This window comes from Centruroides vittatus, unplaced genomic scaffold (assembly GCF_030686945.1).
Source record: "Centruroides vittatus isolate TY-2023 unplaced genomic scaffold, ASM3068694v2 contig_730, whole genome shotgun sequence".
In the NCBI taxonomy this organism is placed as follows: Eukaryota; Metazoa; Arthropoda; class Arachnida; order Scorpiones; family Buthidae; genus Centruroides; species Centruroides vittatus.
In genome coordinates this window covers 1-17,484 of record NW_027122467.1, presented here as the reverse complement: position 1 = coordinate 17,484, position 17,484 = coordinate 1, and the positions used below count along the sequence as shown (strand labels likewise).

Below are 17,484 nucleotides of genomic sequence, written 5' to 3'. Positions count from 1 at the left end.
TTATGGGGGCCTAGTAGAGGCTGTAATTTTCTGGGGAGGGGCACCAGGTTAGCTGGGAAGGCCGTGCTCACCCATGTCCCTTCCTGACTACGCCCGTGGATATATGGCACCCCTAAGCAATATTTACAAAAAAATAGGCGTTGAAACAAACAAAAAGATAATTTTTAAAAGAAATCCAACTATATACCAGACGCTACGTACGGACAAGGAAGACATAGACCAGAGCCTTAATGCAGGAATTTATAGAATACCCATACAAGACGAAAGGCAACAAAAAGAGCTTTACAACATCTGAGCCACAGGGAGGTCATTAAAAGAAAAGTTAAAAAACTCTCATGTAAACTCTCTCTCTCGATCGGTTAGTCATGTATTCATTTCGTTACATTAAAATTGTTACTTTAGTTGTTAACCTTGCAGTCGTGTGAGTCACTTCCGGTTCGATGTCTCTTCTCTCATCTCAGCTCTATCCCGAATCCGATAACCTGTTTTCGCGGCCGCTCGCGTAAACCGTTCCAATACGCCGTCTCGGCTTCTGTGTCACTCGTGACACGGTGGTGTCAGTCCTGACAAGGTATCAAGAAGGTACCGATCCTCCGGTCACATAAGTGTAAGTGTAAGTATAAGAATGAAATATGTAAGAATAAAATAACATATATAGTTATTATATTTTTTGTTCAATGATAGAGAAATACAAATATCCATCATATTCTACCCTCAATTTTTTATATATTTAATATTATATATAATAAATTTTATTTGTTTCAAGACGAATCTTGTTACAGGGGTTGATATATTTAATATTGAACATGAACATAACCAATCTTTGTCAAAATGTAGTAAAGCGTATTCGAATTAATCATATTCAAGGTGACCACAAGGTTATATTCACTGTACACTACATTACAACAGGAAATTCTCTCTTTCCTTCTTAATTTTTGCTCAGTTTTCAAATAATTTTAGGACGAAATGTATTTTTTTAAATTAAATTTATATTTATACTCTTCACACAATAGTAATTACATTAATGCCGAATACAGTAGTAGAATCCACCTTTTTTTACAGCAAATTTTCCTTGTTACGTAATCAAGCTGAATAATACGGACGACAATAGATTAAATGCATCGAACCTGTTGTAGTATCATTTGATTAGTGGAAGTAAATCGCAGGTGTATTTTTTCCTTTCTTGGAGAGAATACCCTGAGGGCACACTTATAATAAGTAATTTTATAAAATTAATATCAGGTTTCGTTAGATAAGATACATTTAAATATATTTTTTATATAAAATTATATACAGTATAAAAAAATATAGAATGAATATCATTATATCTTGGATAGAGTTAGATAACCTAAATAAATAGGACTTAACAATTGCAGGGCTTACCACACCAAGGCCGACAGAAAGAATGACTAGATCTTTAATAAAAAAAGTTAGTCTTTAATAATCATATTCAAATTTAGGTAAGTACGCATTTCGGATACAAAACCCCTCATCAGCTTACAAACACACGGCACAAACATAATAATTATAACACCAATAGTTAACCAATACAAAGTGTTATCTAATATATACAGTGCACTGTATTTACAGTATTTAATGTAACCCATATACTACACAACTATAACAATCAAGCATAAAGTTTAATACAATGACAATGAAATATATGATATTATTTGGGACCAGTAAATGCCCTATTTTCTCCCACATTTTTTCCAAATTCTGGTAGACGGTTCAACTATTAATAATAAATACTGTTTAATTATATTAAAAACATAACGGGAGGAAAACAAACAAAGAACTTACTATTATTGATATAATTGGTTTCTAAGCTTTAAACAAAACATATACACCTGGTCCATGAGACTGTGTGAAGTCAACTGCCTTGTTACAATATATTTTACCAAGTGATGTGACTGTACACCCACATCTAGTCAGCATCTGTTTTAAGGTTATGTAAAGAGGATGTCAATCCACCCCTCATGTGGCTTTAGTCCCACGTTGTTATTAATTCTATTGTCTTCCTGTAGTTTCAAAATTTCTAGGTGTTCCTGTAGTCTTCTTTTTAATTGATTGTTTTCTGATAGAATACTGTTGATACTATCTTTTAAAATTTCACAGCCTTCGGTATTGCAATGTTGTGCTACTGATGATGATAGTGAATTGTCTCTAATGGCATATATAAGTTCTTTAATTCTTGTCATTAATTTTCTTCCAGTTTCACCAATTTTTTTTTTCTTAATGTGAACACCTACAATCTAATGAATAAACTACATTATCTTTTTCTAAATCATTATGTTCATTATTTTCATATTTACTGTTAATCATTTGTGCTGTGGTTATTGTATGGTTTGGTACTAAAATAATATCTATTTTTTTTAAGTTCATTTTTTTAATTTTTCAAAAACACCGAAAACATATTCCATTTTTAGATACAAGGGCTTGACAACTATCGGTTTTCTATTAATGTGAGTAGTATAGATTCGATGCAAACTGGGGTATAAAATTAAATTAATATAGATTTTAATGTAAATGAATGATACAAACTGGGTTATAAAAATAAAGAGGATTACACTCTGAAGTCAAATTGCAGTTCATTTTAACGTTATTATATTGTAAAAATTATCAAATACGTAATTATGAATTTAATCTGTCAATTTCTCTGAAAAAAGTTCTTTATATTAAACAAAAAATGAGTTGTAAGTCCTAATGTGGTGTAAAGTCTGACGGGACTTCTAAGTCCCATAATTTAAAAATTGTTATTATACATTTTAATTTTTTTATTAACTTATCTGTGAACAAACACCTCTTCTGATGAGAAATTTAAAAAATTTTTATCAAAAATAACTATTTTTTCTATATACACACTAGCACCCTCTATTGTACACTTCATTTTGTGAAATAACTATTGTAGAGATTAAAAATCGTCTCCCTCCATTAATAAAATTTAATTTGTTAGAATTTAATGTAAAGTAATGATAAAATCGAATTATTTTTAAAAAAAAAATAAATAAAATATACTAGCACCCTCTGTCATAGAGTTTGTACCCTGAACTAAGTTGTGTAAACCTGTTGCTTTTCTTTGTCTGTGTGTGTTAGTAGACAGGTGCTGGATTTGAATACTGAGAATTATTTTTTGTCACAAAGTTGGGAAATAATGTAAGTTATTGTGATATATATTTAATCTGTAGATAATATACGATCTAGTATTAGTATTTGTAATAATTTAAAAACATATGATTAGTATTTTTAACAAAACGTGAGGGGTGAACTTTGTTTCTTTGTTCTATTCAAACTTGAAGCGATTTCTTTACCGATGTGCTCAGATGCCCTTGTAAGAAGAACAGAAGTAAAATCCTCCGCTCTTTTTTTAAGACGTAAGTTTTTACTAATGATGTTAGAAATATCAGAATATATTTCTAGATAATACAATTGACTCTTTTTTTAAAAAATTATACTAGCCTTTTCAGTCATAGAGTTTGTACCCTGAACTAAGTTGTGTAAACCTGTTGCTTTTCTTTGTGTAATAGTAGACAGGTGCTGGATTTGAATACTGAGAATTATTTTTTGTCACAAAGTTGGGAAATATTGTAAGTTATTGTGATATATATTTAATCTGTAGATAATATACAATCTAGTATTAGTATTTGTAATAATTTAAAAACATATGATTAGTATTTTTAACAAAACGTGAGGGGTGAACTCTGTTTCTTTGTTCTATTCAAACTTGAAGCGATTTCTTTACCGATGTGGTCAGATGCCCTTGTAAGAAGAACAGAAGTAAAATTCTCTGCTCTTTTTTAAGATGTAAGTTTTTACAATTGACTCTTTTTAAGATTTAATAATTTTTTTATTTTTAAAAAATCTAATATAATATTACAGATTTTCTTCTTCTTCATCGAATTTATTTAACCGATCCATTATGTCATCAACGATGTTGCTAATATCTTGAAGTATATAGACTAACAAACTATGAGAATTTTCGGCAATATATTTATGATCTAGTTTCTGATATTTTATAATGTAACACCAGAAAAGATGATATTTGAAATCGTGAATGAAATCTTCGTTCAGTATTTGATAGCGAGAAACTAAATCCCAGTGGAGATAATCTTTTAATTCCCTCAGTGTATCTGTTTTTAATCGTTGATATTTTAAAACTATTCTCATATTTAATTTATCAATATATTTCTTAACAAAATTATCAGAAAGAAGCTGAAATTTTGCTATTTTATCCCAATTAAGATATTTTGAAAAATTATCCATGAATTCTTCATCTAATACTTGATGTTCAGAAATTAAATTCCAGTTTGCATGTTTAATATGTTTTTTGATGAATGTAGTAGTGAATATATAATTTTTCCATATTAATTCCCAGTTTAAACTATCTGCAAATTCAGAAATGAAGTCTCGACTTAAATCAGTTTTTTGGCTTATAATTTCCCAGTTAACAAAGTTTTTAAAACGTCTGATGTTATTTTCATCCATGGGTAAACTCGAGAATTTTTTCCATTCCAGTGAAGTGATGTATGTGTACTCTATAAAAAAAACTCGGTATTAGGATAAAGTTTTTATTTTTTTTTTACATAAACATATTATTGGTTACAACATTTTTAAAAAAGTACAGTAATGATTATTACAGTTGATTATTACTACAATTAACACAACCACATTTTATAAAATTCTTATTACATAACAGTATTGTTATCTGGTTAGTTAGTATAAAAAATTTACAATAGTATTTCTTATTCTCCGGTAATTTAAATAATCCGGCTTTATTCACAGCTTGTTTTAAACAAAGATATGTTTTACTCGAAACACCTTGTATTAAACAAGTTTTTGAATTTCGTTTCCTCTTGTATAATAATATATAACCGTATTGAGGGTATGATGATATCAGAAAATCTGGAAGAATTTAAATATAAAAATTATAATGCCCAAACGATGTCACATCTGTACCATTATCAGAAATAAATTTTTTATCATAAAATGGTGAGAGTGATATTTTATTCTGAAGATATGTTGTCACGACATGATTTTTACTTTTAATTCCAAACTGCTGATTTCTCAATAGTTGACTATTAAATAAAACTTCTTTATATTTTTCATGGTTAAAGGTTTTAACAACGGATTTTTTAATTCCTTTAGCTGTTTTTTTATTTTGATTATCAAAAATATACGAATACATTTTTGGTTTTAATGAACAAAATTCTATTATAGGTTTAGATGATGTCTCATCTTTAAAATATCCTAGTTTATTTTTGTTCCTTACATCAAATAGTTTGTGTGTAGTTGGATAGTTGCTAAAATCGAAAATATCTGGAAATGATTTAAAGTCCTCATATATGTTATCTGTATGGATTTGAAGCGTTAGTGAATCGGTATCGGTATATAATAAATTCACATTTTCACCATATTTATTTTTAAATATTTTATAAAATGTTTGATACATATGCAATTTACTTAATTCTAATACACAAAACCCTATATAAATTGGTTTATCCAAACATAAGTTAATTTTTTTCATTTTAAAAATTGTGAGATTATCATTAATAATTTGGAAATTTTCGAGAGATATCTGGGATAAATATTTCCGACATTGATTTTCAGTTGTAGCTGTTTTTAAATTTAAGCGTTTCCTCACATTTTGACAAGTCTTCCCAAAAAAGCTGTTATTCATTAATTTAAAAAAAGATTTATCGAAATCATTTGTCGATTCCTGGCGTTTTTTGTTATTAAAAAGTACATATTTTTTAAGCCATGGCTCTTGGTTAAATCCGAGCACTCGATGAATTTTAGTTAATATTAACCCCTCTTCTAAATAAAATTTTAAATTTCTATAATGAATTACATAATTTTGTTTATCAAAAAGAGTTGGAATTAATTTCTTATTATTATTATTATATTTTAAATTTAATTTAGTTAATATTGATTTTTGATAATTTGATAATAAATCATAAGGAATGATGAGGTGTTCTGGAGCTAGCGGTAAGTCATTATGACGCTGGTGAATATTTGGGGGATATTTTAAATCAACTTCTAAAATATAGCCTATATCATTTCTATCGGGGATATTACGAATGTCTAAAGCATTTATCTCATCCTCAGATAACCATCTGAAATTATTTACAGGTAAATAAGAACTCATTACAAATCCATAGAGATTATTAGCATCTATCGAAATGATATAGTTATGTGGTTGATTTTTATCATAGGTTTTTGGAATTAGAGGGTTATTAGCTTTAGCAAATCGTTTTCCGCAGAGACATAGCCCCCCTCTCATCCCCCCCTCAATAAAAAGATACATATTAATATCTCGAAATAATTCCAGCTCGATTTTTGTCATTTTTAACCCGCAATTCCAAGTTAGGTCTGGAGCTGTTATGAAATATACTGGATCTAAATTATAATACTTTAAACTTAATTTTCTAAAATTTTGGAATATATCAGCTAATAATAAAGTGTCAACATATTGATATAATTTTAAATAATCCTTAAAATTTTTACAATGAAATTTTTCCCAAACTAATTTTGCATGCTGGTAATCATCATCACTAATATTTTCTCCAGATAATTCATTATAAAAATATTTTTTTGGGGGTAAACATCTCTCGTATAAAATATCTTCGTTTTTAAAATAAGAATAGGGAAAAATTCCTTTTCTTTTTAACAAATTTTTATTTTTGTTATTATAGAAAAATTGATTAAAAATAGGAAAATTATAATTCGCATTTTTTAAATTTTCTGTTAATCTATCTAGCGAGGAATTTAAAAATTGATAACTATCAATGAATTTAAAATGATCTAGAGTAAACGTTGTAAATTTTTCTGAATTTACAGGAATAATCTGAATTCTCGAAAATAGTTTTGGGGGGATATTTTTGAAAATCAGATGAGAGTCATAACCTGTAAAATTATGTAGTATAATGGGAATAAATTTTTTGAATCTATAATTCAAATTGCAGTGATTGTGGGACATTCCCCGAAATTTTCCTGTCAGGTGATCGTGGTCTCTTACTCTGATATCATCATTATTAAACCCCCCCTCACATATATGACACTGATGTTCATAATTATTGGGAATAGTATCTATATTCATTTCTACATAAGTATTTATTTTATCTAATAAAATATTTAATTGATTCTGAATATCAAATAAAAAATGCTTAATAGGATCTTTACCACAATAAAAATTACAATATAATAAAGTATCATCATTTTCAATAATAACAATAGAATAACATATAGGTTTATGAATCTGAATAGTTTTAGTAAAACTAGAATTTAGATTTACAGCATCTACGTGAACTTCCTCTAGAATTGATTCAAAATCTGCAAAAATCACCACAGGATGATATAATTGCTTTTCATAATTACTAAATTTAGCAATCGCCTTTTCTCCAGTCGGAGTAGAAACTTTTTGATATTTATAATTAGAGCATAATTTTATGTGCTCGTTTAAGGTATGGCTTCTCTGGAAGCCTATTAGACAGCGGGGACAGAATTTTCTAATCCCTGATTTTTCAGACAATAGTCTGTTAAAGTTTCTAATTAGAAAATAATGGGATTTATATAATAACAAATTAATTTCTTTTTCAAATTGATATTTACTTATATAAATAGGGTAAATTATTTCTTTTTCGTATCCAAATACTTGAATTTTCAAACAATTATTTTTTTCGAATGAGGGGATATTTTTAATATTTACTGGAAATTTTAGAGTATTTGTATTTAAATATTTCAAAAATTTCCTATACGAATAAATTGAATTTTTGTTATTAGTATTTGGATACAAACTAGCAATTATACAGTATAAAAAACAGTAATTATCACTACATTTAATATTCAACAAACAATGCTTATTTGATAGACGTTTGGGTAGGATGATCTTTCCGCAACCTCCATTCTCAGCCTTATAAATTCCTAAATGAATATCCACAAATATAATTTCTTTAATAATCCACCCAGACCCATTTTTAATAAACTGATCAATGAAGTTTAAAATTGTGTCGAAAGCATTTGTTAACCTTTCATTGATCATATATTGAGATAAAATATGTTCTACCCGACTGGAGAAAAATATGTCTTGAGTAATAATCTCATTCTCCAAATATTTTATAAATCTTATCTTTAAATTCAATAAAAATTTCATTCTCGAAATTAAATCATTATTAGTTAAAATACTATAAATAGTACCTCTAATATTTTCAAGTAAAATACTCGGATCGCTATAATTAGAGATAAATGCTCTATAACTTCTCACATAACCTTTGAACGCTGTTTTTCTTAATGCAAATGTGAAAGCCATATTACCATAGAATAAATTTTATACACTTAAAATATAATATTATATACTTAACATAGTATTAATTGAACACTGTTGTTCTTAATGCAAATGTGAAAGCCATATTACCATAGAATAAATTTTATACACTTAAAATATAATATTATATACTTAACATAGTATTAATTGAACACTGTTGTTCTTAATGCAAATGTGAAAGCCATATTACCATAGAATAAATTTTATACACTTAAAATATAATACTTAACATAGTATTAATTGAACACTGTTGTTCTTAATAAATTTTATATACTAAAAACCGTTATACACTTAAAACATAGTATTAAAACTAGAACTTTAAATTTTACTGTACTCATCCAAATGTTCTTGTATGGCGTTAAATGCTTGTTTATACTTCTTGAAGTCAGTCACCTTGATATTATATTTGTTGGGAGGGTATGACCCTCTGGATTTGCTTAGACACACATAAAAATTTGCCTTAAACTCCTGTATCTCGATTCTCTCCGAATCACTAATTTTAACTTTAAAGTCAGGAATTTTTGGTTGCTTACTTTTCTCCTCGGTTAAATCCAAGTCAAATCTCTGTTTTTTTTCAGTAGTCTCCCCAGTTTTTGTTTTTGACGCTCTCTTCTTAGTACTCTTCTTTTCGAAATCAAAGTCAAATTCTAGAATTAGTTTATAAAAATATATAATTTAAATTAAGATGGGTAATATTATTACTAAAATAGAATTACATACCTCCGTCTGATGACATTTTTTCTTTAGCACTAGAAGAATTAGCGAGTAGAAGAATCAGTGGGTGAAGAATTGATGAGTAAAGTTTTTAGGAAAAATTGCTCCCTTTTTATCCTCCGTTAGTGACCTACAATCGTGTTTGAGGTGACGCTTGCAAGTAAATTAGGGCAAATCCGTCTTTGAAGGTAACGGTTGAAACTAAATTAGGACATATCCGTCTTCGAAGGTAACGCTTCGGTATGAGGAAGTGTCATCGACCCTAGGTCACAGGGAGTGTTTGTGTGTTTTCCTGGTTAGGTTATTAACCTTCAAGAGTTGCAGTCATCAAGTTTAAAACAAACTATCTATCCTAAACTTACAAACTTTTTTAATAATCTCCCTATTGTTATACTAACCACTAACACGATGACAACAAAAACCTTCTGAGAGTATAATATAATATTTTTAAATATGACATGGAAAATAATGAGGAAAGTTGCTTTGAGGTGAGTGAGAAGAGTGCAGTTGCAGCATATAGAACCATGATTAGATGACAAAAAGACGGAGGAACTAGAACCCCCTCATAAAAAACACATCAAGGAATTAAATCATTTCAGCATAGTATCTTCATGAGAACAAAAGTGTCAATGGCATCATTCATCATCTCATTTAAACTCTATTATTTAATGTAGCTTTGCCTAGTGATACCAGTATTCATTTTACTTACCGAGTGTAGTCTAACAATCTATTCGCGTGTTTTAGTTTTATGTTTATTACACATGATTTTACAAATTATTTTTTAATGGTATGAATTGTAACTCGTGGTATTCTATATTTAAATTACCACTTTTAAAAAAGATGTAATCACATGGTGTAATACGATACTGCTTAATCAGAATTTTACTCGGCACAGACAGATACTTTATTTTTAAATACATTTTAGAATTTTTATTTAATTTGATTTTAGTAGTAATTTTATAACTGGTGATTAGATCTGTTTTAATGCATTTTATACCTGGTAATGTGGAGTACAATATTTTATATTTAGAAAAATGTGTCATGTTTTGTAATAATTCATCCTGTAATTGTTATATTCTAATTGGAGTCTATAGTATTTAAAGACAGCACAAAATTTAAAGTGTGTCAAACATTTTCATTAATTTTTATTTTCACATTTTAACATGATCTTTACATACAAAAACTTTTTTGTAATTTGTATTCATTAAAAATTGAATGTAGAATTTTTCTGTTAAATAAACTGTGTTCTCAATCAAAAATTTATTTTAAAATTTTTATTACACTCTCCTGTGGAATCATCATAAAAAATATTAATGGAGGAATTATATAACATCATAGCTGAGTTAATCAACTTCCTATCATATGCTTTAAAGTTGTTTCGGATAAAAACCATATTTTGTATGAGTCAGTTTGGTAGATGTCTATATTAAAATTTAAGAATTCAATTTTTGTATTGATGATGTCATATAAACTAAAGCTAAAATCATAAATCACCAGTATATTAAGCTGGATGAGAAAATCCTCTAGCTATTCTCACAGGTCAACCTGAATGCGGAAGTTTTTATCAGGGTTGTCAAGTTGATGGGTGAGGGAGAAATCCCCTACCCCTGGGTAAGAAACACGGAAGTAATCTTTTTTCTATAAATACTCGACAGACATTCACTAGCTTTTAGAGAAAAATCACGGTAGCAACCACTGGAGAAACATGAGTATCAATGAGTGGACTCAAGCAAAAATGGATAGTAAGTTTTTTTTTTAAAAAAATATGTTTAGTAGTAGTCCTAGCTATAATAATCTATATATAAAATTAATTTTACTATTTTAGATAAGCCCGGGGTTATACTAGATTGCCAGGGATTCAGATTTAAAAATGAAGCATGTTTACACCCATACAACGGATATTTAATACGACAGATGGGGTATACAGGTTTTAATTCGGAGGATTTTGGAGTTATTAATTTTTTCCACCCCGAAATACGGTGGGATAAATTAACTTTATCCGATAAAAAAACTGTTAGATTCTGTAATAGATTACATAAATTATATTTATCGTATAAGCCTGAAAATGATGAATGGATTCATCATGATGATATTGTTTTTACTTTTAAAAATTTATTTCAAAAATATGGATTTATTTTTTTTAAAGGGGGGGAAATAGAAAAACTTTTAATTCGTAGAGCAAATGATATCTGTAATACCGCCATTAAATCGCTAGATGTGGAAAAATTCGGAGTTCCAAAATCTTCCGAAATTAAAATACTGTGTCCCTATCATTGGGATTTCCAACACCATTGCGGCTTGTGTAATGTCTTTTCATATAAGCATTATATGAAAACAGGTAAAAATATATTATTTTGTTTTAAATATTACCTCATTTTGAAAATATTAAATATATTTTTACTTTTACATAGAATTATCGGATGTATTCTGAAAACCCTTCCTGCATTGAAGAAAAACATGAATGTAAATTTTGTAAATAAAAACACAATTTTATATTTTAAATAGATTTTTTTATTGAATTACAACATTGATTATTAGTTGTTACAATCGGTTTTGACAAATGAAAATTATTTTTAACAAACTTTTTAACAAATTCATCGTTATAAAATTTATCCGTTACATGTAATTCTGATAAACATAGATTTCTATTAATTTTATATAAAAAATATAAGCAAAAATAACCGCAGTTTAAGGAAAACAAACTTTGGTGAATAATATTATTCCAACAATATTTTTTTGAATTTCGTTTTATAAATCTGATGATATTTGCTTTCCTCGGTTTTAATCCATAACTGTCGTAATAAATGCAAGAATTTTTATCTTTCGTAAAAAATACTGATACCCAATGGCTTCCTCGCTTATTTCTTTCATCTAAATTAATTATAAATGATTGCTTATTACCAACTCGAAACGGGAGATCGTCTGATGCAAACACTCCCCCAAAATTTCTTTTTATTTTCGGATCGCTCGCCGCTAATCTCCATAAAGTAACGGTATTCATTAATAATCGGTGAATACAGTTCGTGAATGATCAATTTCTAAAGTATTATTATATTCCAACAAACAAATAACATTTACCGTTTCTTGTATCGCCTTTGAGAACTTTAGTTCAATAGCAATGTTTCCCAGCTGGTTCACGCTTATATGACCCTCAGATCCTGATTTATCAGGGGTGAGGTCAAAACAATATAGAGCATAGCCATCTTTATATTCATCATAAGATATATTTGTAGATCTGTGATGGTGAATACATCCAGTATCTTCAAATAAGGAGATAAAATTTCTTGCATAAATTTTATTGCTATAGTCCGGACAGTATGGTTTAGCGGGAACCATCTGATTGTCTTTTGATAAACATATATAATTTAAATTATAATTTTTAAAATTAAAAGGATTACGCTTTACATTTCCGTTAAATGCTGAGTTGGAAACTAATCCCAGAGTTATTCTGTAGGGTAGCTGACCTATAACTACATTCGAAATACTTGTAGACTGAATTCCACTCGTTAAAGTAAAAACTTTAACATCAGTTCTACGAAATGGCATTTTTATTATACCGGTTTGTAAGGCTTTTTCTATCCCAATTTGAACTGATGAACTGACATCTACTTTATTAATTTTCAACGATGCATTTTTAATAATGATTTTATACTCATCGTTATTTGCCATTAGTGCAAAATTTTCTTTAGATCTCTCCAATTTCACCCTCAGGTCCACATTGTTTATTAAAAGCTTTGGCTGATTTGCTAAATCGATATGAAGCCGCCCCATTAAATCTATTATTCTACTTTCTTTGCTAATGTTAAATCTTTTAACTAATCCATGGTTAGTGTTATTTTCATCTAAGGGATTTATCGAATCCATTTGTCCTGCAGTATCTTTAAAAAATAATGCGGTTGTTAAAAAAGTTTCTTGCATTTCTTTCGAATTAAATAGTAAGGCCTCTAATATACTTTTATATGGGTAATTAACATGAGCGCTAATCTGTTTATCATTTAAAAACATCGTACACTGTGAAAACATACTATTTAAAAAATAATTAACAGGTGTGACTTTGTCTTCAGAACTTAGATTCGATCCATCCTTCTTTAGAATTTTTGCTTGAATGCATAAATAAATTGAATGTAGATCCATATAATGCTCACCCGATCCTGATATCAGAAACTCAATAGGTGCTCTGCTATCCGATATGGTGGCTACTGGATGAGCAATAACTTCGTAAGTATTCTCAATTGCTAGTTGAGTCGAAACAGTATTAAATAGGTCCAATTCTGATTTGAGACAACCACACGAATGAGGATCCATTTCTAATCAGCAAAAATATCGTTAAGTTTTCGCTTCTTCTTCTTCTTTTGTGACTGAATTAATCTTTTTCCTCGTTTTCTTTTTATACCTGATCCTGTCTGGACTTTTTTAAGTATATCTTGCTTAATTTCAGATCCCACATCTTTAAAACGAGACTTTGTAGATTCTTTAAACGACTTCCCTCCAATTACATCCGATCCTACATTTGATGCAAATTTTAAAGCCTTGCTACCCAGATACTTCCCCACTTTAGAAATTAGGGGAATAGATTTTCGAAACAGATTCGTGAAAAATCCATATCCCCTCTGTATTTGCGGTCCAGCGAAATAATTCCCTCTTCCAAATTGTTGTGTAAAAGGAAAATCGTGTTTCCATATCGTTCCTCCTGCCTGATTGCAGTAATAATTTATACAATCCTTAGGATCGAGCTTCATTTTCTACTTCTCAAAGACGAACTAACGTTAATAAATAAAATATAACGATATTTATATCTGTTTAAAAGATAAAACTAATAATGTTTTTCCCCCAAAAAAGATGATTTCTTTCCCGTTAGCAGTTCGCAGCTCAATTTCAATTGTATCAATATAATTACGGGTTAATGGAAAGTATAGAGGGGACTGGTAAACTCTAACTATTTGATCGGTCTTCTCCCCCATCACAGGTATAACCCTTAAAAGAGGAGCAGATATATCTCCAACACGATGAGAAGCAACAATATTTGAATAAATAAAAATTTCTGAAATTCCTGCAGACAATTCGATTGGATAGTCGCTCACATATTCACCCTCAGAAAATTTGTGTGTTTTAAACCCTAACAAATCTTTTAATTCGTTTCCAAATTCAATCGTTATATTTTTAGGAACTTTTAAAATGATTTTGTTATTAGGTAGTAATGCTAATTTAGTATATTTAAAAATCCCTAAAAATTTTTCTGCAGATGAATAAAGTCCAATAGGAATAAAAATTTTTTCCTCTACATCAATTTCCTCGACAACTTTTTTATTTCTTTCTATTAAAAGTATAAATTGATCTTTATAAAATTTAGAATTTGATATATATTCCCCTGACTCCGCTCGCAATATTAAATTTGAAGTGCCTTGTTTAAATATAATTTCTTTCAGCGGAAAATTTAATAAATAAAGTAATTTGTGAGCATTTTTTTTCGTAATATGCAGCTCAAATCCTTCTTTCAAATTTATTTTTATGTCTTTATAATTCTTGTCTAAAACGAATTCTGCCGTGTTAGACCCTGTTAATGAAACTATATTCTTGTTTATCCAATCGAAAAGAGTCTCTCCTTCATTTTCTTTAGCTGTAGTTAATGGAATCACATATGTTTTATCTTCTATTTTTTCTCTCCTAATCTTATGTCTAGTAATAGTATAATCATTATTATGATTAGATATATTAAACCAATTTCTAGGAATAATAACTTCTGTCAAACCAACCACCCATTTTCCATGTAAATCAATAGGCGGACTCATTTTCACGGTGAAATGAGATTGGTTATTTTCAGGGAATAACTTCATGCTGGCATTGCTTGTCAGAGTCACAAAAAAGTCTGATTGCATCATTTTGTTACCTTCTGTAATTCTTCTGTATAAAATCGTCCTTCCAAAATCTCGTTATTTAAATCCTTTAATATATATGTTGGAGGATGAGATGGAAAACGATCATGAATAATAAATATTTCCTTAGTCCAACCGGGTAGGTATCCTCGACTAAATGTTTTACGTATTTTCGAAATTCGAACAAACTCACCAATATTAAATTTAAACGTATTTCCTCCTTTTATACCATACAACTTTTCGAAAATCATGCTATGATGTAGGGGGGTAACTTCCGATGGAGACATGCCAATACTTCTATGAAAACTATTATTATAACTTTTCACAATATCTGATAATTTATCGATATATTTATAAGAATTACGATAAGTAAATAATCTATATATTTTATTCCGCAAAGTTTTATTTAATCTTTCCACAACTGCTGCTTTTGTATCTGAATGAGTTGAATAATGATTAATTTTAAATTTTTTAAAAAGATTTTTTACTAATCTATTATAAAATTCTTTTCCTTTATCAGTTTGTAAATTTTTCGGAACGTTTCTTTTTTTAAAAATGGTTTGAAAAGCATTAAAAACTGACTGAGGTTTTTTATCTTTTATAGCTACGACATAGCAATACTTAGTAAATACATCGATTACAGTTAGTAAATATTTTATTCCATTATTAAATCTAGAAAATTGTTTTAATACAATTAAATCAGCTTGCCATAAGTCGTTAGGATAAAAACTTTTAGTTTTTCTTCGCGAATATTTAATTCGTACAGGTTTATGAAGTGTATAAGTTAATTGAGAAGACAACCATTTTTTAACATCAGATCGCGGTAAATTCGATTCTTTAACTAATTTACTCACACCACCAAAAGATGCTGGAGATTTCGGATTATAGTATATCGATTTCAAAAGTTTTTCCATTCAAAATTTTTCTTCCTCTTCCTCTTAGATTTTTTCGGTTGATGAAATAGCGATGGAGAGAAAATTTCTTCTGGAGTTTCCAGTGATTTCGGTTGATATTGTATTTTTTCAGGTAATGTTGTCAAACCTTTGTTTCCAATCCACTCTTGTGGAAGGTTTATTTTCTTTAAAATAGTCCAAAATTCGTTAAAACCAACAGGAGGTGATACCGTTTTCCTATTTCGCATAACATACGAAACGAGGTCTACCATATGACTTCCGATAATGGGTTTCCCTTCAATTGTTAATTCACCTTTAGAATTCCATCCATAATGATTTCGATCAAGCTTAGCAATTAAATGTGGTATATATTTTTGATATAATTGAGGTACTGATAAAGTTATTTGTTTAATAAATCCATCGTCGTGATCAGCTTTTTCTTTTAGTCGAGATTCTGTTTCTTCTGTTTGGTTAGACACAACAGATACTCTAACAGGTTCTTTAGGAGTGTGAACGGTTTTCTGATATCTCGAAATCAATTGACTTAATAGCTTGACTTTACTGTCATCAGGTAAATTTGTACTCTCAAGTAATTCCTCGATATTAGAACCAATTCTTATTTCAGGCTTTTGATAACTCATCAGTAATTCGGGAGGAACTAGGGCCATCTGCTTCGCCATTAAATTCTTTTTCCTATTACTTTACCAATTAATCCTCCTGCCATAGACAATAATGGAGCCAGTAGAAGAGGAAGGAATCCACCGGATTGATTAACCAAAATTTTTTTCTTGGTATTTAAAGGAATGTGTTTTTCACTTAATTTCCTGATAATTTTTTTATATTTTCCTAATTTACGAACATCAGCAGGTATATTTCCTCTCCGCAAATTATCACATATTTCGCACAAAACTTTAATCTGATTTGGAGTAGCTTCTTTCAATATTGCTTTTCGTTGAGAAGGAGTAGTCTTCGCTAAAAAAGCCAGCATATGATAATTTTTCTTTACGTTCTTCATTTTATAGGCAAGTATATCCAGAAAATACCTTGTTTGTCAGGAAAACAGGAATCTCTCACAGAAAATTTCTTATCCGTTGTAGGATGAAAATCCAATAACAAATAACCAAATTCCTTTTCTGTTGCTTTTTTATATGCATCCATGAAAAAATTAAATTTTCCTGCAAAAGCCTGACGACCCAAGCAATTCACCTGACTTTCATCACGATTATTTTTAAATAAAATCAAGTAATGAGTATTTAAACTTATATCTCTCATAATCTTATTTTTCGGAAACAAATTTTGCATTATTAAAATCACACTTACATTACAATGATGAGATTCTGTTGTAAACAAAAATGCTGTTTTTGGAGACAACTCATGCATCAAATCATCGATTATTATCAAATCCCATCCTTCAACAGATTCTGGTAACCCATACATAAATGTGATATCGCTTTCTTCTTGAAAAAACGGTAGATATACAGAGTAACACCACAAAATCTTCTTCAGAGAATTTTCATAAATTTTGTTGTGAATAATTTTTCTTACTAATGTGGTTTTTCCCGATTGGGAAGGACCCACAATTACACAAGTACTAGGATGTTTGAAATACATATTAATCAACCTTGTCAACCTTGGGGAATTTAGAAAATTTATAATATTTCATTCCTGGACTTATCTCTTTAAA

At 29.0% G+C, this 17,484-nt stretch overlaps 1 protein-coding gene and 3 long non-coding RNA genes across 4 annotated transcripts; 3 read left to right on the top strand and 1 right to left on the bottom strand.

The window, feature by feature from the left end:
• The first annotated feature begins 3,056 nt into the window (after positions 1–3,056).
• On the top strand, positions 3,057–3,531 carry LOC136980897 (uncharacterized). Its single transcript, XR_010881619.1, has 3 exons — positions 3,057–3,156; positions 3,300–3,374; positions 3,459–3,531. It is a non-coding gene; the product is annotated as an uncharacterized lncRNA (long non-coding RNA).
• Positions 3,526–4,319, top strand: LOC136980895 (uncharacterized). The gene is made up of 3 exons (XR_010881618.1): positions 3,526–3,587; positions 3,731–3,804; positions 3,880–4,319. It is a non-coding gene; the product is annotated as an uncharacterized lncRNA (long non-coding RNA).
• A 6,130-nt stretch (positions 4,320–10,449) lies between these two features.
• On the top strand, positions 10,450–11,536 carry LOC136980894 (uncharacterized). The gene is made up of 2 exons (XR_010881617.1): positions 10,450–11,372; positions 11,446–11,536. It is a non-coding gene; the product is annotated as an uncharacterized lncRNA (long non-coding RNA).
• A 498-nt stretch (positions 11,537–12,034) lies between these two features.
• On the bottom strand, positions 12,035–13,339 carry LOC136980898 (uncharacterized protein F54H12.2-like). The gene has a single exon (XM_067277100.1). The coding sequence runs from the start codon at positions 13,337–13,339 to the stop codon at positions 12,035–12,037; it is 1,305 nt and encodes a 434-aa protein (XP_067133201.1).
• Positions 13,340–17,484: the final 4,145 nt, after the last annotated feature.

Excerpts from the sequence above, each read along its gene's own strand:
- LOC136980898 (XM_067277100.1), bottom strand. The coding sequence starts at position 13,339 with ATGGATCCTCATTCGTGTGGTTGTCTCAAATCAGAATTGGACCTATTT.